Source organism: Hemicordylus capensis, chromosome 3 (genome assembly GCF_027244095.1).
Source record: "Hemicordylus capensis ecotype Gifberg chromosome 3, rHemCap1.1.pri, whole genome shotgun sequence".
Classification (NCBI taxonomy): domain Eukaryota; kingdom Metazoa; phylum Chordata; class Lepidosauria; order Squamata; family Cordylidae; genus Hemicordylus; species Hemicordylus capensis.
This window is the reverse complement of record NC_069659.1, coordinates 249,890,138-249,916,906: the sequence shown is the minus strand read 5'-3', so window position 1 is coordinate 249,916,906 and position 26,769 is coordinate 249,890,138. Positions and strand designations below refer to the sequence as shown.

General features: G+C 43.4%; 1 protein-coding gene across 6 annotated transcripts in view; it reads left to right on the top strand.

Annotated features, from left to right (window-relative positions):
- ADGRA1 (adhesion G protein-coupled receptor A1) overlaps window positions 1–26,769 on the top strand; it is a 676,883-nt gene that overhangs the window by 350,303 nt on the left and 299,811 nt on the right. For all 6 annotated transcript variants that reach the window (XM_053309873.1, XM_053309870.1, XM_053309872.1 and 3 more), the window contains 3 exons: window positions 15,173–15,337; window positions 25,389–25,587; window positions 26,160–26,309. In XM_053309873.1, coding sequence (XP_053165848.1) covers window positions 15,173–15,337; window positions 25,389–25,587; window positions 26,160–26,309 — 514 coding nt within the window. The remainder of the gene's footprint in view (window positions 1–15,172; window positions 15,338–25,388; window positions 25,588–26,159; window positions 26,310–26,769) is intronic.

Here is a 26,769-nt window from a genome sequence, read left to right as displayed (position 1 = left end):
GTCCCTTGCTCCTCGCACCTGGCCAGAGGTAGGATGAGGGCATGGTATGACAGGACAGGCACTAAGTGCTTTGCTCCTTGAGAAGAGAGCAACAGTCATTTATGGTCACAAGCTACAAGTACTCCAAGTGGCAATAACACAGCGCAGTGAGGGGAGCAAATGGCTGGGGGAGGGAGAACCGGAGGTGGGTATAAAAGGCAGACCCAAGTGTTGTAAATCTGTTAGCTTGGCTCACCCAACAGGATTTACAACCCCCTTCATCACTCCCTCTGTGACTTAACAGAAAGTCGCAGCGAAGCTACACAGAGGAAAATAAAAGGCTCACAAAGAAAATAGTAAATGAATTAAGTCCCCCTGAGCTGAACTAGGTACCCCCCTCTAACAATAACTGAGTAATAACTGAAAAGAAAACACAGAACAAAGAATGAAAGAGTGAAGGACACCAGAAACAAGGAATTAATGGAACAAAGCAGGAAAGCATAAACAAGGGCAAACTGGAATTCGGAAAAGTCAAGAATTCAGAATAGCATACGGACTGCGGTCAGCACCATTGCTAACAGCATCTGAGCAATTGACAGACTGCTAAATATATATGGTTCAAGAGAACCAGCAGCCAATCAGGCTTCCCTGAGTCAGCACTTCTGCTTCCTCTCTTCTTATCTCCTGCGCCTGTGTGACTCCCACTGAGCCTGCCTCTTGAGATGTCTTCTCAAGACAGGTGAAATCCCAGCCTCCTCCTCATCAGAAATCATGTCTGGCAGCTGTTCCGAATCCTCAGCTCGAGAGTCTGGTCTCCCTGCCAAATCCTGTTGCTGTGCCTCTGAGCCCTCACTAGCAGGCGAATCCTCCTGCTCTGACTCTTCTGAGTCAGAAGTCTGAGCCATGACACCAAGAGGGAAACTGGAGTAGCAAAGTTTTGTTTTTTTTCACAGGAAGTTTAGGGAAGGGTGGGGACAATTGTTCTCTTGTCTTGCTCATGAGAAGAACCTTCTGTGAGGACTAAGCTCAAATGCATGGGATGGCATCCCCATTGTATGGAAAATGGCCATCACCATGTTGGAGACCTAGCCTGTTATCCCACAGACCGATTTCTCATGAGACCGGCAGACTAAGGGGAGCAAGGGAAGATGTTCTATGCAGGAAAGCCATGGGGACAGATACTTGGGTGAGTGCTGCCCTGGTCTGGGTGACTGCTGCCAAGCTGCTGTCAAACCCTGCACACTGCCAGCCCACACACCCATGCCCATGGCCCCAAAGTGCGAACCCAATGTCCCAGGCCAGCTGGAAACTGGGGCTCTCCCCTCCCAGGAATCCCCATGCTGGGAGATCTGCATACAGCACCATGCTGGACCAAGCCTGGGAACTTTGAATAGGTTTAAAGCTCTGTGGCCGACCCCTTTTCTACACCGTCCATGCAAGTGGGTAGGTCTTGGCAAAGGGCCCCTTCATATGAGGGATAGCCAGCATGAGCAGGAGATCCTTTCTGCAGATGGGAAGCAAATAGTTTTGGTGAGTGCTCCTGTCTGGGTTTGAGGAGGTTTCAGTCGACCCTGATTTCCCAGGGTTGGGGTCAAAGAGGAAAGTGCCCTCTCTCATGGTTCCCCATGCTCCCTTATCTGCATACAGTGCAAATATGGAGAGAATATGACTGTTTTGAATTTGCACTCCAAAAATGCACAATCTCACTCAGCGTGCCCCCTTTGAGATCATGGCCAGTCACCACCACCCCACTGACATGGCGATGCTGTGCCCACATTCTGGCCGTGAAGCTGGCTGGGATTGGCCTTTGAGGCTGAGCAGCAGGGAGAGTCTCCCATCTCCTGCAACTGGAGTTTGGCAGACCACAGTTTGCTAATGTCTGCGGCACAATTGGGAGTTCCGAATTGTAACTTTAGCCATGTTTTCCTCCAAATAGCCATTACGTCTTAACGTGGCCTTACTGATAACTAGTGGACTGAACTAACAGCTAAGTCCATGTTGAATACAAGGGCAGGCTGTTACACTTGGCTATATAAGATATATGGAAAGTGTGGGCTATTGGGTAGTAGTAGTAATTAATGAAAACAACTTTATCTGTTAGCTACCCCATAACAAGTTGTTCTCTGGGTGGTTCACAACACAACATTAAAACATGAAATGAAAACATACTAGTGCAATAGTAGTTGGCTAGCACATATCCATTGTAGTTTGACTGTTTTAATCTGTCAAATGATGATGGTTGTTAACGACATCTTATAACATAATAATGAAATCATATGGGTTCAGCTCTTAGTGGATTCAACATAATTGAGCAGCTAGACGCAGTCTGGGCAGGAGAGAGCTTCAACCATAAACAGAGGATGCCAAATCAAAGTCTGCATTACAATAATGCAACAAAGAATAATTTAAAAATTAATTAGTGTGGTGAACTCTGTTGGCTGCCTTTTTCTAGCTGCTCCCAAAGGCATGCAATCAAATAATCAAGGATTATCATAAGGAGATTAGTGCTCCTTATTCATCATCTTGGAAATATTTTACAAAGCTTTGAGGCAGATTTTCTATTTGTTAGGTCAGTTGTTGCCACGGTTTTGTTGTCTGCAACCTTTATTAAATATTGTGAACTGGGCTGTTAAATCAAGTACAAATGAACTGAATTGAAGCAACTTCATTAATGTGTGATTGTAAAGTGGCAGTCACCAAATTTCACTTGTCTGTTAAAATGTCCCACACATGTAAAACATGCATCCAGAGCAGTCACAAAAAGCCCAGCCGTGAAATGGGACAATTTTTATTAGTGTGAATGAAAGCAGCATTTGATCTTAGTGTTTTTGTGATACTGGAAAAGATCTTGGGCCGGCTCTAGAGGTGTGCATGGAACCGGTATGTCCGGTTCGGTTTGAGTCCAAACCAGATTCAAACAAAACTGTGCATGTTTGATTCCCCCACACACTGAATAGACCTCCTGGTTCAGTTTGAATTCAAGCCAGCTATTTTCTAATGGGAAATTTAAAAGAAAGAAAGGAAACTCACCACCTTCGAGGAGGACCGTGGTAGGGAGGGCTCTGGAAGTCCCCTCTCCCCCCACCAGGCCCCCTGATCTTTTGGCTGTCTGTGGCAATTTTGGCCCAAATGGCCCAAACCGGACTAAAGTGAGACTGGGGGAGGCCAGTGGGGGGAGGGGAACCACCAGAGGCCTGCAGCAGTGCCTCCCGAGATGTGGTGAGTTTCTTTTTTTAAAACTCCCTGGACCAGCCAGGTGGGTTCGGCTCAAGTTAAAGCTGAACCAGCCAGGATTGATGACGAACCAGCTCAAACTGGAGCCGGTTCGCACATACCTAGCCTGATCTGTGTGCATCTTTTATATTGAATAGGTACTTGGGATGAGTAATTGGATTAGGCCAATAAACTAAAATTCAGTTCTGATAAAATTGAGATACTGTTGATGGGTGATTAGACCTCCCAGAGAGGTGGTGTCCACTGTGCTCTTAACAGGACTGCACGCTTCATAACAGATCATCATCCAGGGACTGCTTCATCACTAGAGAACTAGTGGCATCTACGGCATGGAGAGCCTTTCCTTAGTTGAGGTTGGCGAGCCAGTTGTGACCAGTCCTGGACAGAGAGCCTGACCATGGTTATCCATGCTCTGGTAACTTCCAATTTAGATTTCTGCAGTGTGTTGTATGTGGGACAGTCTTTGCCTTTGGCGACTAATCAGATATTGCAGTCATTGAAAAATACAACTCCCATGTGATAGCTGCTTTCTCATGAGCAGCTCCAAAATGGCTGGATGGTGCACCTATATGACCCAGTGATTTGGGCAATGCCAATCACGTGGGAATTTCCCATGCAATCGAACCCCTGCCAAGATAAGCAGGAGAATGCTTATGTGAGAATCCACACCGTTAGCCCTGACCCTCATGTTTGTATCATTTAAACTTCTCAATCATATGGAAGCTACTCACAAAAAAGTAACTCTCACATTGCTAAGTAATATTTAAATGCTCGTTTGCTGTTACATGAATCAAGCTAGCAAGTTTAGATTGGCCAAATTGTTTCTTGAATTTTCCCTGTGTTAACCTTTGACCCTCTTTTTGCACTCTGGGGACCACCACTCATTTTTGAAATTCTTTGTTCATTTTAATAATTGATGGTAGCTTGGAGTAAATGTAGGCAATGCAGGCTTTTTGCTTAAATTGTGGAAGAGAATCCTCTATATCTCTCTGCAGAAGAGTAGAGGTGTGTGTGTGCGTGTGCGTGTGAAGTAAACAGTCTTCATGTCCTAGTAATTTGTTTCTCTTTCTCTGCCAGGACAGAGATTGAGTCTTCCAGAGTCATACAGGAAATTAGGTCAGAGTCTGAAAACCTTTCTCAGGGAATGTAAATTAGAATATGTTACTGTGGCCTCTTATTTCTTGGTTACTTTTACTTCTGACATTTAAATGACCATCAGCATGCAAGATAATCATTGCAAAGATAGTGTTGCAAGACAATGAAGGAATAGCTCTGGATAATAAGGCCTCTCTCTGATCTATTTAATTAGCTATGCATAGCTGTAATATGAAAATGCATGTTCTAAATGAAAATACTTTGCCCTAGATTAGTTATTTAAAATAGATTTCTCTGCATTGAGTTTCCACACTTGGTAGTGACCACTGCTGTAGGCTACAGCTGAACACCCTAAAGACGTTTCATGTATTATACATTACAGAACATTCTCTAACATTCCAAATGTTACAGTTAAAGAAGGTTGTCGACAAGTGTACATTTTATTGGCACACACAAAAAGGGAATAGGAACCTTCCGCATTATAATAGGGTGTGTGATATATGATGAAGTTAGTTAGGTTTGGACATGTGGTAGTTTAATCTTATAATGCACTTGTTCAAACATATTGGCTCCATATTGCAGCAAATGTGGCTGTTCACATGAGCAGCCCTACCCTGGCTTGAGCAGCCCTACCTGGGTAGGGCTGCTCATGTGAAGTGCAGGGATTGAGGCCAATCCCAGCGCTGCCTTCCTGGGTAGCCCGGGAATTTTACCCAACCATTTACCTAGGTAGAAGGGAGCAAGTGCTCTCTTTTACCCAGGGTCGTGTGAATCCTCTGCACTCCAACAGAGACAGCGCCAGGCGACTAGAGCACCCAACTCATGGTGGTCTCCCTCAGTGCACCACACTTAACGCGGAGGGATTGTGAGATATATGGAGGCTGATACACATTTCCCCAAACTCCAGAATGCCATGCGGCTCACAAAGCCAGAGACCACACCAGATCATCTGGAGAGAAGATAGGTGCTATCCTGCCTTCGCCATTCCCGCCCTCTTCCTCGCCGTTCTCAAAGGTAGTGTGAGCGACCTCATTCTCTTCTATTATAATCCAGACATTCCATTGGCTTTGCAAGGCTTGTGCTAATCAAGTGATTTTAGAATTGCAGGTCTGACCTTCCCTCTCAATGCATGTATCTACTGAATATATATATATATATATATATATATATATATATATATATATATATGAATGATATAATGATATATGTATCTATGAATATGATAACTACTCTGATTTCCAGGAAGCCATGCTAGTGCCAAGTTCTGAGGGCTCACTACCAAGAGCTTCCTGAGCAACCTTTGAAACTGAGCATTCATGAGCCTCTGTGTGCTTGTGTGTGTGTGTGTGTGTGTGTGTGTGCAATCACATCTGTGCGTGTCCACATAATAGGAAAAGAAGCTGAAGTGTGGGGGCAGGAGTTGTTTTATTTCCTGATCAGGTTTAAGTGCCAAGCTTTCTGAGGTAAACCAATAGAAGGAAAAGATGTAGTTTTGAGAAGAAGAAAATAACGAACCAGTTTGTGATATTTGTGCATGTTGCTAAGGAATAGAAAGATCACACAGGACCTCAAACACAAGTGTTATTTTATTGTTACAAGGAAGGAATCTCTACAGCTGCTGCTCCTTACTATATGAGCTGAAAAGATTTTTAAAAACCCACTAATTTAATACACTATCCCTGGGAATACATAACCATCTGAAAACACTTTTTTCTTGATAAACATTTAGTAGATAAATTAACTGACTTTGGGTAGATGCTAGGGGGGCTGTGCAAAAGCTTCAGGCTGGTATTTGGCTCTTCCACAAAGCAGACTGCTTTGACCAAATTTGATCTGATTAGATCTACTAGCCAATTCGTGTACAGTACAGTCCACTTGACTTTGGCAATCATCCCTCCATTCTCCTCTCCCAACCCTTTTAATTACAAGCAGGTGCAGCTGCAACAATGCAGCTTCTCTTTGAAAATGACCGCTTGATATCCTGTTCACAGCTGAGCTGGGACCTCTCTTGAGGCAGGAATCTGGGAGGGAAACAGACTTTTGAAATCTCCAAGGAAAACACTGTAGGAAAAGATTATGTGGATAGCTCCAAGGAAGAGAGCAGAGTATAACAGCATAAGATCCATCTCAAAGATCACCCAGTACAAGTAGAGGTACTCCAACAGTACCAGAGTCAGCATATAGAAAACTGGACAAGTTCCCTTTAAGAGCCCTCTATACACTGTGTTTGGTGTAAAGTCTTCTGGGCATCGTAGTCTTTTTCTGGGGCTGTGATCATTGCACCTCTCTTCTGCCGGTAAGTAAAAGGGTTGGGAGAGGAGGTCAGGTGGAGTACTATGAAAGTGAACTAAAGTAGTTAACTTCATCAGTCCTATGCCCAGAATAGAACTGGGCCAACTCTGAAGCACTGAGGCAGCCCCCTGAATTTAATCAGGACCGACTCACACAGCTATATGATGTTATACAGTAGTTGCTCAAGTCCATTTTGTTTTTCAGGGAGTGGGTGCTTTCAGTTGGCTTCAAATAAACTTGGGGTGATCTTGTAATGTTTGACTCTTAAAGAGAAAAGGAAGAAGATAGCCACAGAATAACTAATGATTAGGGATGTGCACAAACTGGCACAGGGGGGCGTGGTCCTTTAAGGGGCAGGGAGTGTGCCCTTATCTGCCCTGCTACTTTCCCCCCACTGGTGCTCTCCCCAAAACTGCTGGCATGGGGCTGCACTATACCTCCGTGCAGCCCCACTCAGCATCGTACCGGAAGTGGCTGACGCACATGCGCATGAACGCCAGCCACTTCTAGTACAATGATGACCAGGAGTGCAAGGAGGTTTGCTGCAGCCCCGTGCCAGCAGTTTTGGGGAGAGGACTGGTGAGGAAAAAGTCATGAGGCAGGTAAGGACACCCTCCCTGCCCCTTAAAGAACCCCCCATCGCCAAACCGGCTTGAACTCCAGACTTCCAAACCTGTTCTGCACTCCACAAAAGGAGTGCCAAACCGGTTCTTGCACATCTACTAATGCTATCTTGCAATTGACACTTCATAAGCCTAAATAAGCCTTCATAAGGCACTCTAGGCAGGACCAAATAGTCCTTTCCATGCAATTGTCAATCCTGATCTAAACTGGAAGTGATTGAAGGATTGTCCATCTTGGGCATTTTGAACATTATAGCAATGAAATGAATCTGTAGAAAAGCAGTTCCCAGTTGCTCTAACATGTAACAGGTACCTGAGAGAGGGAGGAAATCAAATGCCTTCCTAAAGAGTACAAATCCTGACCTCTGCTTTAACAAGATCAAATTATACATTCTCACACAATCTAGGTGAGGTTAAAATACCATATGCACACTCAACCATCCCTTAAAGTCTGACAAAAATGTGAAATTGCCAACAACTAAAAATTGAGTACAGAAGAAATGGGTGAACATCTCTCTTTTTAAAAACTTTGAGTTGGATCCTAAGAATAAATTGTGTGGATAGAAGAAGTTCGGTTGTACAAAGGGGAGGAGTAATTTGAACTGATCACCCCTTTCCTCTACAACCTGCAGTGTCCCCTGAAAATCTGTTCGTGAAGATTGGGTAACCCTCGGGGCAGATTTTCAGGGGACTGCAGAAGAAGAGGATCAGCAAAAATTGCCCTTGCCACTTGTGTGGTGAAACTTCTTCCATTCATGTAAGTTGTTCTTGTTTGTGCAAAAACTCTGGTGTAAATAGTTACACCAGTTTAACCACTGCCTGTACAATGGCTGACATGCTGCACAGTGGCATTAGCAAACTGCGAGGGCTGCTGAGCATGCAAAAGAGCCCTGGGGCTGTTGTGGTAGTGGACAGTTGTGAAACTCCTTAAAACAGAGCATGGGCATTGCTACTTCCATTGTTTCCAGTGGAAATTGTTTCTCTGTGTAAACCACCCTGAGCCATTTTTGGAAGGGCGGTATAGAAATTGAATGATTGAATTGATTGATTGAAATAGTACAATGCAAGTGCCCACACACTATTTTAAGGAGTTTCATGGCTGCCCACTGGTGCAACAGTCCTGGGGCTGCCTTTTGTGTTCAGCAGCCCTGGCGGCTTGCTCACATCAAGGTTTCATTGCGCAGAATGTCTACCACTCTCTTGAAAAGTATTCATCATTTGCTACAGACAGATAAATCTTCATTCAGTCACTGTGTATGGTGCTTTACACTGTGTCATAGCCAGCTCATGCCATGCTTAGGCTCATTAAAGCTAAGTGGGATTTTATGTCAACTTTGACAAGACTATCAGAACTCTGACCTCTTTGGTTTCTGATGCACGTATTAATAATGTGTTCTATTAAAAAAAAACATAATGTGGATCTATGTGAATGTTTTCAATCGGTTTAACTGATAAGCGTTGAAAATATTTTTAATTTGCGTATTGCTGGAAAGATCTAATGTATGCATATTGTTGTCCTTCCTAATTTTGAAGCATTGGTCATTTGTGTGAATTGATCACAGTGATCCCGTGATGTGTTGCATTTGTGAATAAACTCAAGGGATAACAATCTCAAATTAACACATTAACCCTCTTTGTATGCTTAAGTCCTGTAACATTCTTAATTTGATTGAGGATTTATATCAGGTCATGGGTACACAACTATGGGCCTATCCCAATTAGTCCTAGGACCTACGCATGTTGCTGGTCACATGGTGCATATGGTCTTTTGTTCGAATCAGAGGGGTGTTCTGTGGGTGGAGTCTCCTGTAGTCTCCCCATTGTTATGGACGTACCACTTCCTGGTTAAGGTTGGTTTCACAGTCAGGTCTAACTCCTGTAGAGAGGGGTGGACCTCTTAGAATGGTCTGCCCAAGAAGACTATTGGATCCAGTAGGATTCCAACAGGGTAGGGTTGAGATTGTAGGTTTAAGAGAAAGCTGTTGGATCCAGTAGGATTCCAAAGGGCCTAGGAGGGTTTTGGAGTTCTGCCAGTGATTCTGTTGATGCCTACAGACAACTTACCTGGGCAGTAGGCACAATCATTCCTAAGAGCTTTTGGTGGGCCACTGTGCAAAACAGGATGCTGGACTAGATGGGCCTTGGGCCTGATCCAGCAGGGCTGTTCTTATGTAATCTATTTTTGATTGTAATTGTTATGTATTTTTTATTTTAGTGTAAACTGCCCTGAGCCACTTTAGGAAGGGTAGTATAATTGAATGAATGAATGAATGAATGACAAGAGGGTCTAGGGCAGGGGCTCCCAACTTGTGGTACTCCAGATGTTGCTGAACTACAACTCTCAACACCCCCAAACCAGGTGTGGCTCGTGAACGCGCCTCGGGGTGGGGGTGGCGGGCGGCTTCTTTAACTGTAAACTGAGCCGGTGCTCCATGCCGCCCAGCAGCCCCCGTGGCGGGGAATTGCCTCCGCCACTCACCTGGCTCCCACAGAGAACCGGCTTCGTTTACAGTTAAATGAAATGGCCCCAATGTACAAAATGGCGACTGGAAATTACCTCTGCTATCATTTCCAGCTGCCTCCAATCTCTGAATAAGTGGATTTAACCCATTTTTTGCTGCTTTTAGCATCACATATGCCGATTTTGGGTGCTAATTACCTGACTGCGGATATGTGAAACCATGAGTGCTGGACCTGTGATTAATGAGGGCCTCCTGTACACCCATCCAAGAGCACTCTGAAAGTCCTGCCTGGTACATCACTCACCTGTCTGCCTTCTTCATGGTTAACGCTGCATTTTTTAAGAGGCAAATGGTGTAACTGTGATGGGTGCCCAAGTCTGCCAGTCACATAAACACTTGTGATCACACTTATGGCATTTGGTTCCTCATATGAATGCTGCCATAAACATGAAGAGCTCAGGCAGTGGGGTGAGTGACACGCTGTATGCTTTTCTCTCCCCCACTCCTCCACCCGCCCCCACTACCACTTTCTTCCCCCTCTCTTCCTCCCTCCTCACTCACCCGGGCCTCTCTCCAGAACTCTCACAGCGTGTCGTGAGAGTTCCGCCACCAAATCCTGGACATGCATACCAGCTAAGAGAATTAATTATACAGAGGGAGCATGCAGAGTTCAAGTGCTACCTTGCATACAGCTTTTCTTTTCTTTTAAGTCTCTGACTCCATCTCTTTCATTCATTTATATTTATGTGTGTGTGTGTGTGTGTGTGTGTGTGTGTAGACACACACACACACACACACACATCATGACCTGCAAATAGAAAACTAGCACAGCAATTAGAGGGCAGAGCTAGCATCCTTTCCCACTTTTGTGCTAGTTTTAGCACAAACTAAGGGATGTGCACAAAGTGAGATTTGAGCACAGATATGAAGTTGAACTGGTTCGTGGAGCCATCAAACTAATTCAAGTGGTGGAGGGCAGCACTGAGGGGGTAGGGCTGGTGAGCAACACTTCTAAAAGTGAGGACAGCAGGTCCTTACCTGTTCCTTCGCTGCTCCACACAGCTTTTTGCTGTGGCGGTGCACTGCCAGCAGCCTGCACACACTGGTGGCACTCCCTCCAGCAGCCCCCGTGCATGTGTGGAGGCTGTGTGTGTGCCACTGCTGAATTGGCACCATGTCAGGGCTGCTGCAGAGTGCTGTGGGCATGCATGGGCTCCTGGGGGACCTGCCACCACAGCAGAAAACTGTATGGAGCAGTAGAGGAGCAGGTAAGGACCAGCTGTCCTCAAAGTTGCTGCTCACCAGCGCCCCCTGGTGCTGCCCTCTGCCAGTCCAATCAGTTCGGTTTATAATCTGTTTTGGTTTATAATCTGGGCTTGAATCTCAGTTCATGCACATCCCCATTTTATACCCAGAGAGAATATTTTTAATGTGTAGAGAAACAAACATTGTAAAAAGACCTCACATGCATTTTATAGAGGGAATAGCAATTTTGTATCTAAACAGCCTAGACTGTAGAGATTATAAAATTAAAGGAAAAAGCCACCCAATTATCATATTTATAGAAGGCGTTGACTGACTTGATGGTTCAACGTACCTTGAATGGCAAGCTGTCATTTGAAATATCTAAGTTTCTATATCACCAGCAGCTTCTTTAACCTTTACAACAATCCTCTTCTTTACAGTGAATGGAAAAACTTTCTCTGACATTTTTGTCTAATCTTGTGTCTGTTACAAGCATCTGGCTGACAAGCCTGTAATCCAAAAGGCTGTTAATGTAGATATAGCTATCAGTGAGCTACTATCTTTGAACAGATTTGCTTTAAATTAAAGTAATACCTTTTAGATAGAGTTAACACCTTCCATAATAGCTGTAACTTCTTGGGTACCAGAAATTCTAATCGATTTGTGCCATTAAATTAGGTGATAGTGGCTTTCTGTGCAAGGGTTAAATACCAAAGTGTATCGCTAAGAAAAGAGAGGTGTAAGTGAGATTCATTCTAAAAGTGCATTTGGGATTTTCCACCCTTGTAAGCTCAGGGCCGCAACCAAATAGAGTAAACTCTGAGCTATATTTAAAGTTACAGCAGGAAGATAGCACTAAATTCTCATGAGGTGCACTAATGCCTTAGACTCATTTTGACCAAAGGCTATTTACCACAATATTCTGGAACGCTTTCTCTGGAGGATCAAAGCAGTATTCCATTATTGACTGGTGCACAGGGTTGCCTACCACCATTGTGTCCAAAAGAAAATATGGGATGGAAAGCAATGTTGAACTAGTCGCCTTGTTTGCTGGTGAAAGCTTAAATTTCAATTTAATTTTGAAGTCTTGGTTTACAAATGTAAGCAAGGAAGTCATTTTTATTGCTGGAGTAAGCCACCAAATGGAATATATCGAAAAACCGCAATAGCCTATTTAGAGGACTGTAATTCATTCTTTCTTTCTTTCTTTCTTTCTTTCTTTCTTTCATATTATATACCACCCTATATAACATCTCTGGGCGGTTTACAATTTAAACCCAATAATTAAAACCTTAAATCATATAATACACATTAAAATAACCATCAATAAAACTTTATAAACTAAAAACCCGATAAAATAAGTGCTTGGAGCGATGCAGCCTACGACCTATTCTCTTGACCCTTGCCCAACATGGCTAATACTATCTGGCAGGGAGGTTGTTGTAGAAGGCCTAGTAGAGATCATAAATGCTTCTCTGAGGAAGGGCAGGATGCCTCCTTGCCTTAAGGAGGCAATTATTAGACCACTTCTGAAGAAGCCTGTCTTGGATTCCTCAGAGTTGAGCAACTCTAGGCCTGTCTCCAACCTTCCATGGTTGGCAAGGTAATTGAGAGGGTGGTAGCCTCCTAACTCCAGGCAGTCTTGGATGAAACTGATTATCTAGACCTGTTTCAGATCGGCTTTTGAGCGGGCTATGGTGTGGAGACTGCCTTGGTCGGCCTGATGGATTATCTCCAATTGGGAATTGAAAGAGGAAGTGTGAATCTGTTGTTCCTTTTAGACCTCTCGGCAGCTTTCAATACTATCAACCATAGTGTCCTTCTGGAGAGTCGGAGGGGGTTGGGGATGGGAGACACTGCTTTGCAGTTATTCCACTCTTACCTCTCAGGCAGATTCCAGATGGTGTCCCTCAGGGACTGTTCTTCAAAAATTGAAGAACAAAAATTGTTTAACATCTACATGGAACGACTGGGAGAGATCATCAGGAGATTTGGAGAAGGGTGTTATCTGTATGCTGATGACACCCAAATCTTTTTCTCCATGTCAGCATCATCAGGAGAAGGCATAACCTCCCTAAATGCCTGCCTGGAGGCAGTGATGGGCTGGATGAGGTAACTAGCTGAGGCTGAATCCAGATAAGACGGAAGTACTTATTGTGTGTGGTTGGAACTCGGGAGATGATTTTGATCTGCCATTTCTGGATGGGGTCACACTTCCCCAGAAGGAACAGGTATGCAGTCTGGGTGTGCTTCTGGACACAAACCTCTCCCTGGTGTCCCAGGTTGAGGCAGTGACCAGAGGTGCCTTTTATCAGCTTTGGCTGATATTCCAGCTGTGTCCACTTCTTGAGATAAATGACCTCAGAACAGTGGTACATTTGCTGGTCACCTCCAGACTTGATTATTGCAATGCGCTCTATGTGGGGCTTCCTTTGTACATAGTCTGGAAACTGCAGTTGGTACAGAATGCGGCAGCCAGGTTGGTCTCTGGGTCATCTCGGAGAGATCATGTTACTCCTATCTTAGAAGATCTACACTGGTTGCCAGTATGTTTCCAGGCAAAATACAAGGTTTTGGTTATAACCTATAAAGCCCTAAACAGCTTGGGCCCTGGTTATTTACGAGAATGCTTTCTTTGCTGTGAACCACACCACCCATTGAAATCATCTGGAGAGGTTTGTCAGCAATTGCCACCGGCTCATCTGGTGGCTACTCAGGGACGGGCCTTCTCTGTTGCTGCCCTGAAGCTTTGGAACACACTTCCTGCTGAAATAAGAGCCTCCCCATCTCTTACAACTTTTAAAAAGGAAGTCAAGACACATTTGTTCACCCAGGCTTTTAATTAGATATTGTTTTAATTGTGTTTTTAATAGTTTTAACATTTTAAATTTTAATTGTTGTGATGTTTTAATCTTTGTATCTGTTTTTGTTATTTTGTTGTGAACCACCTTTGCGTTTTGGGCAGTATATAAATGTTTTAAATAAATAAACAAAATTTTCAAGAGTCTCTTAAAAACACAGCCAGAGATGGGGAGGTTCTAATTTCATTTGGGAGTGTGTTCCAGAGCCCTGGGGCAACCCTAGAGAAGGTCCAGTTTGGGGTTGCCACCAAACGAACTAGTGGTAACCGCAACCAGACTTCCCCTGATGATCTTAATAGGTGGTGGTGTTCATGAAGGAGAAGATGCTCTCTTAAACACCAAGCCATCAGAGCTGTATAAGTAGTGACCAGCACTTTAGGCAAGCTTATGTAGCAAAACTGGCCTTCTAAAAGGAATCCAAGTTTTTGGTTTGGGGAATCTAAAATTGTTCATGAAGTGAACGTGTGTGTCTTTCTAAAATTATGAAACCGCTAATAATTCTTGTTAAAATAATTGAATTTGTTTTATTAATGGGCACAGACTGGTCTTGTGTGAACTGGCCTTGTGATAGCAAGCATGACTTCTCCCCTTAGCTAAGCAGGGTCTGCCCTGGTTGCATTTTAATGGGAGAACACATGTGAGCACTGTAAGATATTCTCCTTAGGAGATGGAGCCACTCTGGGAAGAGCAGAAGGTTCCATGTTCCCTCCCTGGCAGCATCTCCAAGATAGGGCTGAGAGAGATTCCTACCTGCAACCTTGGAGAAGCCACTGCCAGTCTGTGTAGACAATACTGAGCTAGATAGACCAATGGTCTGACTCAGTATATGGCAGCTTCCTATGTTGCTAAACAAACACAGAGTTAGGTGAAATTAAAAGCATTTATTTCAGTGAGCATAAGTGCACGTAACTCTGTTGGATTGTAGCCAATACCTTTATCAATGGGCAATCTTAATTGCATAAAAATATGATCTCTTGGCGGGGGGTAGGGGCGGTGATACAAGGTTTGCTAAATTCTTCTTGAAGTGGAACTGGGTAGATTTGTTTCTGACCACAGCAGAACTGAATGGAAAATGGAAACCAGGCTTTCTGGTTTTTCAGTCGTATTTGTTAGTATTAGAAAGGAAATTCTGACATTGTGGACTATACTATACCTCCTGCATTAGCTACATGCATTAATATATATGCTTAATATAACAATACTGTTATCTGCCATAAGACTTTTTGGTGCAAAGAATAGGCTGCAAATAAACATAGGCAGAGATATGTGTAAGGAGCAGAACATTGTATAGGTCTATAGAACTCTTTCTAGTGAAGAGTTTTCATAGCTAAGTACATTTAGATCAGTCAGATAATTTTATCTATTTTTAACTCTGTTGTAGTGAACTTATCTTATCCAGCATTGATATTGATGCAACAGGAATGTGGGAGTGTATGGTCAACAACTCATATGGAAGCATCTCTAAGCAAGTGGAAATTGTTGTCCTAGAAACAGCTGCAGCTTACTGTCCTGCTGAAAGAATTCTTAACAATAAAGGAGATTTCAGGTATGATTTTCCTTTTTCTACGTAAATGACAAAAGAGAAATTATGTTTGCTTTTCTTGTGAACCTGTGCCCTTACCCATTGTTTATATGTTAGCAAGGGTTTCTTTCTTGATCATAGTGTCAAACATACTGGAAACACAGAAAAAGATTTCAGTACGATTTCCTCCTAAATTTCTTAGGATGCCGAGCAATGAGGCTGGGGCTGTGACTGATGTAGTTCTGTGACTGAGCATATTCTTTACACATGGGAAGTCCCATGCTCAGTCACTGGTATCTCCAGGAAGGGCTAGGAAAAGCCCCGACTTAAGCCCTGGAAAGCTGTTGCTAGTTAGTGTAAACAATAATGATGCTAGATGCAGCAGTGGTCTGACTCATTGTAAGGCAGCTATAGCAGTATGCTAAAAAGTAAATGATTTATGAATAAATGAGTATTACAGATTGTTGCCAGTTATGGAATGACTTGTGCTCATGGACAGTTCATTTCCATTGCTCATACTTGCACGCTCATTGGCTGGATAGGGATTATAGTCCGAGGTAACTATGGCAACTAAAAGCATGAGGAAACACATTTGTAATCAAGAGTGAATTAGTAGGAGCAGAATCCACATAAGGGGCTCGGTTTAACCAATCAGTGTTGTAAGGTCTACATTGTATACTTGTGTCTAAAGGTATGTGCTAGTGGCATTTTTTAAAAAATTAAATACTTCTGTGCTTCACTATCTAGAAACAAAGTTGGTTGGTTGGTTTGGGGAGTTTTTCCACCTTTGAGACACAGCAATGATGGAAACACTCATCAATGTATTGGGTCCAATCTGAGGAACAGTTCAACTTGATTCACACACTCAAGGGAGCTTCAGATGTTAATTTCCTCAATAGCAGACCACATGTCCCATAGAAAGCTTCTGCCACTCATGAAACTGAAAGGTCTTTCAAAGTAGCTTGTGATATCAAGACTTAGATATTTATTTATTTATTTGATTTATATACCGCCCTTCCGAAATGGCTCAGGGCGGTTTACAATTAAAACAGAAAACATTAAAAACAATTAAAACAGAGATACAAATAAAAATACCAATTTAAAACAACTTAAAAAACAATTAAACTATCAAAACAATTAAAACCCTGAAAACTAGGTATTAAAACAATTAAAACTGATTAAAAACCCTGAAAGGCCAGGCCAAACAGATAGGTTTTAAGGGCTCTCTTGAAGGACAGTAAAGAATCAAGATTACGAATTTCCGCTGGGAGTGCATTCCACAGTCCAGGAGCAGCTACAGAGAAGGCCTGCCTCTGAGTCGTCACTAAACGAACCGGTGACAACTGGAGACGGACCTCCCCAGACGACCTTAACGTGCGGTGGGGATCATGTAAAAGAAGGCACTCTCTAAGATATCTTGGACCCAAGCCGTTCAGGGCTTTAAAGGTACTAACCAGCACTTTGTATTTTGCCCGGAAACATATTGGCAGCCAGTGTAACTGTTTCAAAACAGGCATCATATGGTCTCTCTGGGTTGCCCCACAGACCAATCTGGCTGCCACATTCTGAACTAACTGAAGTTTCCGGACTACGTACAAAGGCAGCCCCACGTAGAGTGCATTGCAATAGTCAAGCCGGGAGGTTACCAGCTGATGCACCACTGTTTTGAGGTCATCTTCTTCGAGGAATGGGCGCAGCTGTCGAATCAGCCGGAGCTGATAGAAAGCACTCCTGGCCATGGCCTCCACCTGAGATACCAGGGTGAGGCCTGGGTCCAGGAGTACTCCCAAGCTACGCACCTGCTCCTTCTGGGGGAGTGTAACCCCATCCAGCACAGGAAGATCTCACTCACCCCTCAGATTCTGAGCCCCCACAATGAGCACCTCTGTCTTGCTTGGATTCAGCTTCAATTTGTTCTCCTTCATCCAGCACATTACTGCCTGTAGGCAGGCATTTAGAGAATGAGTGCCATTTCCTGGGGATGAAAAGGAGAAGTAGATTTGGGTGTAATCAGCATACTGATAACACCCAGCACCAAACCTCCTGATGACCTCACCGAGCGTTTTCATGTAGATGTTAAAAAGCATTGGTGACAGAATGGAGCCCTGAGGGACTCCATATAACAGCTCCCGTTTTGAGGAGCAACTGTCACCAAGCTCCACCATCTGGAATCTGCCCTAGAGATAGGAATGGAACCACTGCAAAGCAGTGCCCCCTATCCCCAACTCCCCCAGGCGATCCAGAAGGATACCATGGTCGATGGTATCGAACGCCACCGGGAGATCCAGAAGAACCAGCAGAGTCACACTCCCTCTGTCGATTCCCCGGTAAAGGTCATCCATCAGGCCAACCAAGGCTGTCTCAACTCCATAGCCCGTTCTAAAGCCAGTTTGAAATGGGTCTAGATAATCAGTTTCCTCCAAGACTGCCTGGAGCTGGTCAGCCACCACCCTCTCAATCACCTTGCCCAACCAAGGGAGATTGGAGATTGGCCTGTAGCTGTCCATCGCTAAGGAGTCCAGGGAAGGCTTCTTTAAGAGTTGTCTAATCATTGCCTCCTTCAGGCAGGGGGGCACCCTACCCTCCCTCAGCAATGCATTTATGATATTAATTAGGCCACCTCCAACAATCTCCCTGCTAGATAGAAGCAGCCAAGTAGGGCAAGGATCCAGAGAACAGGTGGTAGGCCGCACCGCCCCAAGCAGCTTGTCTACATCCTCAGGAGTCACAGATTGAAACTGATCCAATCTAATACTGCAAGGATTGTTGGACACCTCCTCCATAGACCTTGCAGAAATAGTGGAGTCCAAGTCAGCCCGAATACAGGAGATCTTATTCGCAAAGAACCCATTAAAGGCATCACAGCAGAGCAACCCCGGGGACTGATTGGAAGTAGAAAGAGGAGAAACCAAACTCCTCACAACCCGAGATAGCTCCTCCGAGCGTGAACCTGCAGCTGCAATGCACGCGGACCGGAATGTCTTTTTTGCTGCGCGCACTGCCACCACATAAGCCTTCAAATGGGTCACGTGCTGAATCCTGTCAGATTCAAACCGAGTTCTCCTCCACTTGCGCTCTAGTCGCCTACCCAACCGCTTCAGCCCCCGCAGCTCCTCAGTATACCAAGGGGCCCTTTTTGCAGCAGGTCAGAAGGGACGCTTAGGAGCAATCGTGTCTACTGCCCTGTTGAGTTCCCTGTTCCAGGTTCCCACCAGGGCATCGACAGAATCACCGGCCACACCAACGTCAAAATCCTCCAAGGCCTTTTGAAATCCCACTGGGTCCAGCAGCCTTTTTGGACGGACCATCCTAATAGGTCCACCACCCCTGCAGGGGTGGATTGCAGCTGTGAGACCAACCTTAACCAGGTAGTAGTCCGTCCATGACAATGGGGAAACCACTGGATTCCCCACCCACGGAACACCCCCCGATCCGAACAAAAGACCAAATCGAGTGCATGGCTGGCAACGTGAGTCGGTTCAGAAACTAGTTGGGATAGGCCCATAGTTGTCATGGCTGCTATGAACTCCTGAGCCGCACCAGACAAGCCAGCCCCAAAGTGGATATTGAAGTCCCCCAGCACCAAAAGTCTAGGAGACTCCAACACCAACTCCACGACCAGCTCCATCAGCTCAGTTAGGGAGTCAGTTGGGCAGCGGGGTGGACGGTACACCAACAGAATCCCCAATCTATCCCTAGTTCCCAGCCTCAAAAATATGCACTCAATATAAGTCAGCTGTCTCACAGGGGCCCTGGTAAGGGAAATGGTATTCTTATGGACCACAGCCACTCCAGCCCCCCGCCCACTTCCCCTGGCCTGTTCCACAACAAAGTAACCTGGTGGGAGAAGCTGAGCCCACACTGGACCATTCGCCTCCCCCATCCAGGTCTCCTATACATGCCAGGTCAGCTCCCTCATCCACAATCAGATCGTGGACAATTTTGGTCTTATTCTGAACTGACCTGGCATTGCAGAGGAGCAAGGCCAGATTCTGTGGGTCGTTGGAGCTGCTCCCCGAGGCCGAAGAGTTGACAGAACAGTTGGAAGTGGAAACAGTTATTAAATTTTAATTGGCTTTTACCCAGGCTTTTACATGATCGTTTTTACTACGGCTTCTCTGTGTTTTTATCTGTTATCTGTTGTCGTGTTTTTATGCTTGTTTATATGTTTTTAGCTTGATGTTTTTACTGCTTTTATTGTATGTTTTAATTTTTGTAAACCGCCTTGGGGTTTTCTTTTAACGAAAGGCGGTATAGAAGTGTAAAAATAAATAAAATAAATAAATAAATAACTGATTTCCCTTCCCCTGTAACGGCCAGCTGCTCTGCCACCGCCAATTCTTCTATTCCCCACCACTACAGTAATAGCTGTCCCTGAACTGCTAGGCACACCCCCAGCACCGTCCCCCCCAAGAGAGCCCAAACACATGTCTGCAAGAGGCCTGGCCCAACCCAACCTCCCAGCCCTCAGTCCCACCCCCGAAGGCCCGACCCCAAAGGCAGGCCCCCTTTGGCGGCCGGCTTTGGCGGCCGCCTATGGCGAGCCTCCTTGCTTTTAAGCCTGCAAGCCCCAGAAGCCACTCCTCACACAAGCAGCTCCCAGGACAGGCAGCAGGTGGTAGAACTTAAGCAGTCTTGAGCAATCTGGGAGGCTGGCAACCAGCCAGCTGGAACTTGGCAGCCAACAAGCAGGCTGCACTCCGTCTGGGCTGGGCTGTCCACAGGGGGCAAACGGGCTAGATGGTAAATCCCAGCAAGGCAGATGAAATGGCCCTGCTCCCCTGTTACATTCTAGAGCTTAGAGCTTACCCCAGCTCCAATCAGCACTATCCTTGGCAGGGGCAAATTGGGGCCATCATCCTGAGCCTCATGCCAAATAACAACCATAATTTAAAAAAAACTTTATTTGTTACCTGCCCCATAACAGAGCCTCACAACACAGCATTAAAACAGAAAATAAAAACATATAACACACATTAATTCATAATAGACTGGGGGGAGCGGGGGAGATAAAAAGCAATTTTAAAACTCCTTTAAAATCAGTTTTAAAATCAAATATAAAAATCAAAATTTAACTTTAATAGACCTGAGTTAAGAAAAGGATTTTTACCTGGCTTTTAAAAGGACAAAGTGATGGAGCTAGGCGAACCTCATTAGGGAGGCTATTCCATAAACGGGGTGCAACCAGTGAAGAGGCCCTCTCCCTAGTAGGGATGTGCACGGAACTGGTGGAGGGGTGGCTCGAACCCGGGGGGCATATCTTTAAGAGCTCACTGGGCCAGGCACATGGAACACTGGCGGGGGAAATGCAGCGGGAGGGGTAAGGCACACCCCACCCTTTAAGGTATGCCCCCACCTTCAAACCAGCTAAACAGCAGGTTATTTGAACCAGTTTGGAGGTCTTTAAAAGGACCTCTGAACAGGTTCATGTACATCCCTACTCCCTAGTAGCCACCCACCTCACCTTGTTTATAATGTTCTTGATATGTAACTTACAAGAAGCTGATCAGATTTTACAACTTTAAGAGTCTGAATTTCTTTAGCTTTATCTTGTTCTAGATATCTTTTCTTTACTGATGCCATTAATTAGAAAAATGAGGTTTTTTCATTATGAAAAATGATTGGTTTTATGTTGTCTTTATGGTGATTTGTCTCTGTCCCCTTTGGTTTACTTCTTAATAAAAATTCTTATTAAAAATAATAATAAACTCACTGGGTGACTCTGGGCCAGTCATGTATCTCTCAGCCTAACCTACCTCACAGGGTTATTGTGAGAATAAAAATAAGCATGCATGTATTTAAGAATTATATCCCACTCTTATTCCTAGCTCATCAGAGGAAGAGTGGGATATAAATGTAAAAAATAAAATAATAGTATTAAAATATTTTCCAAGATAAATGAAATCTATAACATCAGAATGATCCACATTTTTTTAAAAAACCTGCACAGGAGGTTATTTTTCTTTTTAAAGAAACCCCTAAAATGTTAATTTCACTCAGTAGTTTCCATGCAGAAGAGATTCAATGTGATCCTGTAATCAGTATTTAAATTTCCCATGTGCAGAGGGTAGAACCAAGCCTCTGCCAAGTAGAACCAAGTAGAACTTGGTAGAACCAAGCCTCTGGTAAAATGAAAGGGGAGCATGCTTTGGACAGGCAGCAGTGGCACCAGCAACCTTGCTGAATGGGTAAGCAGCTATTCACATCTCTCACCACCCCCACCCAGCAGCCCTGGTTTGTAGCAGAACTGGTTTGCTCAAACCAGGCCTGATTTGGTCATGGACCAAACTGCCCCCAATTTGGTCTGTAACCAAATCTTCAAACCAGCCCCGGTTCAAGCAAACTGGTTCTGCATGAACTGCTCATGCACACCCCTAGTTGTTACTGAGGTGTTTTAAGTACTACATAATGACTATGAAAATATTTTCCAAGACAAATGAAATCTATAAGATCAGAATAATCTACAGTTTCCATGCAGAAGAGATTCAGTGTGATCCTAAAATCAGTATTTAAATTTCCCTTGCCTTTAAACAAAAGGAAAAGAACAACACTGATTAAACAAGTACTATTGATTTTGAAAGGCTGCCTGCCACTTTCAATATTGTATTAACATTCATGAGTGAACCGCAGGAAGGTAGAGCATGCATGATGTGTTGTATCCATCTCATTCTACTATGTGAATAGAAACGCAGGAAACTCTTGCGGACAGAAATGCTTGGTATCTGTGCCCTTAGAATGTGAGCCCATCTGGTCCTTGACATAGATGTGTATGGGTATGTCCTGAAATGTTGGGTGTGAATCTTTAGGGCTGAAAAACTCTAATGACAATGTATGACTTCCCTTTAATGCAGATAGTATAGTAGCAAACATGAATTGTTCCCTTTGCTAAGCAGGGTCTTCTCTGGTTTGCATTTGAATGGGAGACTACATGTGTGAGCATTGTAAGACATTCCCCCTTAGGGGATGGGGCCGCTCTGGGAAGAGCACCTACATGCCTGCATGCAGAAGGTTCCAAGTTCCCTCCTTGACAATTCCAAGATAGGGCTGAGAGGCACTCCTGACTGCAACCTTGGAGAAGCTGCTGCTAGCCTGTGTAGGCAATACTGAGCTAGGTGGACCAATGGTCTCACGTGGAATAAGGCAGCTGCTTATGTTCCTATCTGTTGATTGTGCATTCCTCTTAGGAAAAACAGAATGGTATACAATCAACTTGGAGTTGATTTCCCTTCTCATGTATTTCGGAAGAACACAAGAGCCCTGCTGGATCAGACAAAAAATCTGTCTAGCCTTGTATCCTGTTCCTAATTCAGCCAAATGTTGGTTAGATGTTCCAAATTAGTGGAAATAATATTCTCTTTTACCAGTAAATTTTTTATGAGTAAGCAGTTTAATTGCAGATCATTTAGTGGCATTAGGCATGAAATTTGATGAAAACTGAGTTTCAAACAGTGCTTAATTGTTGAAAACCATTGCTTCAAGCAATGCTTTATTGTTTTCACCATATCCATGTGTAAGTGTCTATTTCAGACTCCTACAAGGTGATGTACCTTCAGGAAAAGCAAACATTGTTTACTTTATTTGAAAATTTGAAGAAGAGATCATCATTGCAGGTTACATTTATATTCAGCACAGAAGAGTCAACTTGAGGTGCTCTTTAATGAGTCACTTTTAAAATGTATTAGATAAACTCATACTGACTGCTACATAATGCAGCATTCATTAAACCCTTGACTCCTTTGCCAGTAAATGCTATCCTCTTCTTTATAAATAAAAGATATATAAATGCTCAACTAATGCCAAAGGCATTTTGCCATTTCATTTTCTATAAATCAAAAGGCCTAGGAATTCACATTTCTGTCCTTATTGATCATCTTTCAGAAAGTCCGCACGAATTTATTTTAGAAACTTACATCAAAAGCATGCTGAGCCCATATATTCTTTTGGCATTTCAAAGTAATGAATTCAAAATTCTAGGGAACATCTTTGGAACTAAAGTTAACATTAACACCTGAAGCTTTTTTGAAACGTCTCTCATTTTGGATGCAGCTTGCATGCCAATAGTTTATCATGAAAAGGTCTTTGAGGTTTTGATATTATAGCAAATATGTAGGAAGCAAGATATCACAATCACAAAAGCAAAACTAAAAAAGAACTGTTCATTTTAAAAGAAGGAGAAGCATTAAATGTAATGGAAAGACTGAATCTTTTGAGCTGACAGGCCCAGGTGGTATTTGTAATTGAAAACTTGCTGTAAGAATTGGTAATGCAAGCCTCGGTGAACAAAAGCTATTACGAGGTGGTGATCGTATTTTGTTTTGGGTTGGTTGGTTTGTTTCTTCTCTCATTATAAGCAATTATGTATTTTTTTTAATGGTAAAAAAAACCACCGAGCCCCAATGTCTCTAAATATTAAGCACCAATATTCTAATAAGTTCTTTCTTTGTTGAAGAGTCCAACTGATTTCATTTTTTTAGACATAGTGCCATGCATTTGGATTGACTTGAAATTAAAGCTCTGGACTTACAATAAGCAAACTATGGTATAATATAGTTCACCACAAGTGACATTCAATCCAGAAGCAAGACAGAACAGCCCTGTGATTTCTTAGGCAGTTTAATTATTTATAAAATTCTGTTCATGATTCATTTTGCATCCAAAGTCTTTTCCCATCATAATGAGTTATTTAGTGGCTAGTCAGGTACAGAAAAAGAAAACTACTTTTCTTCTTGCTGCGGTTTTGTTTGGAGTGGGAAAGAAGTGGCCAGTTCAGAATCTATCAATATATATTGTAGCAGCAAATAATAATATTATAAATATAGTAATAATTAACTTAGTTTTGCCAGAAACAAGTAATTTCAGGTCTTTTAAGTTTAACAACACCATATAACAGATTGCTTCATTTTTTATTTTTTATTTTTAAAAAGATCTCATCTTAATGCCTGTACAGGGTCTGGAAAGTGTGAAAGACTGCAAGTCCATAGTTAGGACCATGACCTCATGCTAGTTAAACCTGTTTCTTTGCTTGGCTGTACCACTTCAGGAGGGAGTCACATGATAGAATGTGTCTCCATACAAAAAACATTGTGTGCACGTAGAATACCTGATATCTCGGAGAAGGACTCTATCCTAGCTTTCACCATTATATGCAATTTTTCTATATGTAGTTACATTTTTTTGGTGAGGGCTCATTCCATATGTAATCCTATCCTATTGAATCTCCTGGACCTCTCAGCAGCTTTCAGTACCAATGACCATAGCATCCTTTTGGGCCAACTAGCTGGATTTGGGGCACTGTGGTTATACTGGATTTGAGGCACTGTGTTATACTGAATATTTCCTTTGCAATGGGTTGGACCCAGAAAGTGCTGCAGAGAGATTCTAGCTTTGCCTTTGGGGGATCACAAGACGCTATGTGTTATCCCCAGCCATCTGGCCAGGCACTGTTGTCCTCGTCGACCTCCCTGAACTAGCCCTAAAATAAGTGTTGGCTTTGGTGGCAATCTTGCACCTGTGCTTGGACAGGGATCTCACATTCTCACACAATCTTGCCTGCTGGGACCTGGCTACATCCAGTTTGTTGGCTAGTACAAAGCCATTGGTGCTGCTACATCCAACTGCTTAGTTTGAGGACTTGCTGTTGCTCCTCCACACCCTCTGATCTGCCCAGCACCCTTATTAGTGTGCTCCTGCGCATCTACTCTGTTAGGTAAAGTGTGGCTGCCCCCACAACTCAATGTTTAAACACCCACAGATAATGGTTTCTGTGGTTTCTAGTTTTTGTGACTTTTCTATAAGTTGCCAATTTATCACCACCACCAGCAGATCCAACTTGAAAACGGTTGAACTTTGAGAGCTATGTAATGTGTGTCAATATCAAGATGGCAAAAAGAATTACTGTATGGCTTCCAATTCTGGGCAAAAATCTGATGTGTAGTGCAGGCTTCTTTGGAAGAAAGCCTGACCAAGTTCAATGGGGCTTGTTCCAGTAAGTGTGTGTAAAACTGCAGCCTTTGTCTCTCTATATATACTGAAATATGTACTATTGAAGTGGTTTATTATATTATGTTGCCTTCAGATGGCCCAAAACTCTGGCTGGAATAATTGCTTACCATCCATGTCTTCAGTATGCACTCAATTCAGTTCCCCTTTTGAATGGAGCAGAAGAATCAAAAGCATGGCGTAAGTGTAACCGCACAGGTCGATGGGCTGAAGAGAGCTATTCGGAATGTCCTTACTCACAAGAAGCAACACAAGGTCTTTATGCCTTTAGTCAGGTAAAATTTAATGGCTGTTATGCATAGAGTGTACTGTAGATATTGTATATCTCTTCCTCTCTGTTATCTAAAGTATATAATGTTGACAGAATCAGAAATACCCTGGAGTGTACAACCTCTGTGGATATTCTAGGTGTGAGAAAGGAAAGTCAAACCAGTGCAGATATAAACAGCTATGCTCATGATAACTTTTCTTATCTTTCATACATTGGTGCACTTATCAAACTACTGAGAAAGGATCGGGGTAGTGCTACCAAAGCAGTGAAGGAGAACATTACTGGGGTGGGGATTGGCGGTGGGGGGGCGGGGCAGAGAATGAACAACCTATGCATAGGCTCGTTTGCTGACATTGCTCGTCTTCTGTTATACTGTAAACATTTTGTTCTGCAAAGTGTTGCAGGTTGGTGATGAATTTAATATCATTGATGTAACTACTTAGATGGATTGTATTTTAAAAGATCAAGTGTGGTGAAAAGTTTAGCTGTATTTTATATGCAAGAGTTATTTATTTATTTATTTATTTATTTATTTATTTATTTATTTATTTATTTTTACTTACTTACTTATTTCAGGTGCATCTTAATGCCACCAATTCACTTGAGTTTTCCCATCAGCTTGCAACCTACACAAGAGATGCTGCCAACTTTGCAGATAAGATGGATGTTATCTATTTGGCTTACATGCTGGAAAAGCTGCTCTCATATGTGGATGAGATCAAAGATGTAAGATACTGCCTGGCTAATGAATAAGTTAATAAGTAGGTTGTTTTAATGTTGAGCATACAAGCATGTACATTTTAGACACAAATCTGTTCTTAGCTTTATGCTTGCCACCATCACTGCTTAGGAGCCGGCTTGGCCAGCAGTAAGGAGCCAAATGACTGATTTTCCTCTCTCAAGCGAGGAATGCAGTCATTCAGCTTCCTACCACGCCTTCCTAACTAGAGGGTGTGCATGTACCATAATGCTTAACACACAAGGCACATGTGTGCCCTTCGTTTCTCAGCTGGCTCATGCAGTGGTAAGGGGTTTCATGGCTTTTATCCTTGCTCAAGTGAGGAGAGGAACCACAGAACCCCTTACCACTGTGAAAGCCAACAAGGAGTGACAAGAAGTGAGTCACTGATATGTCAGCATGCCTGATATCAACTTTGCCTCCAAGCTCCTTCTTGATCACTTGTAG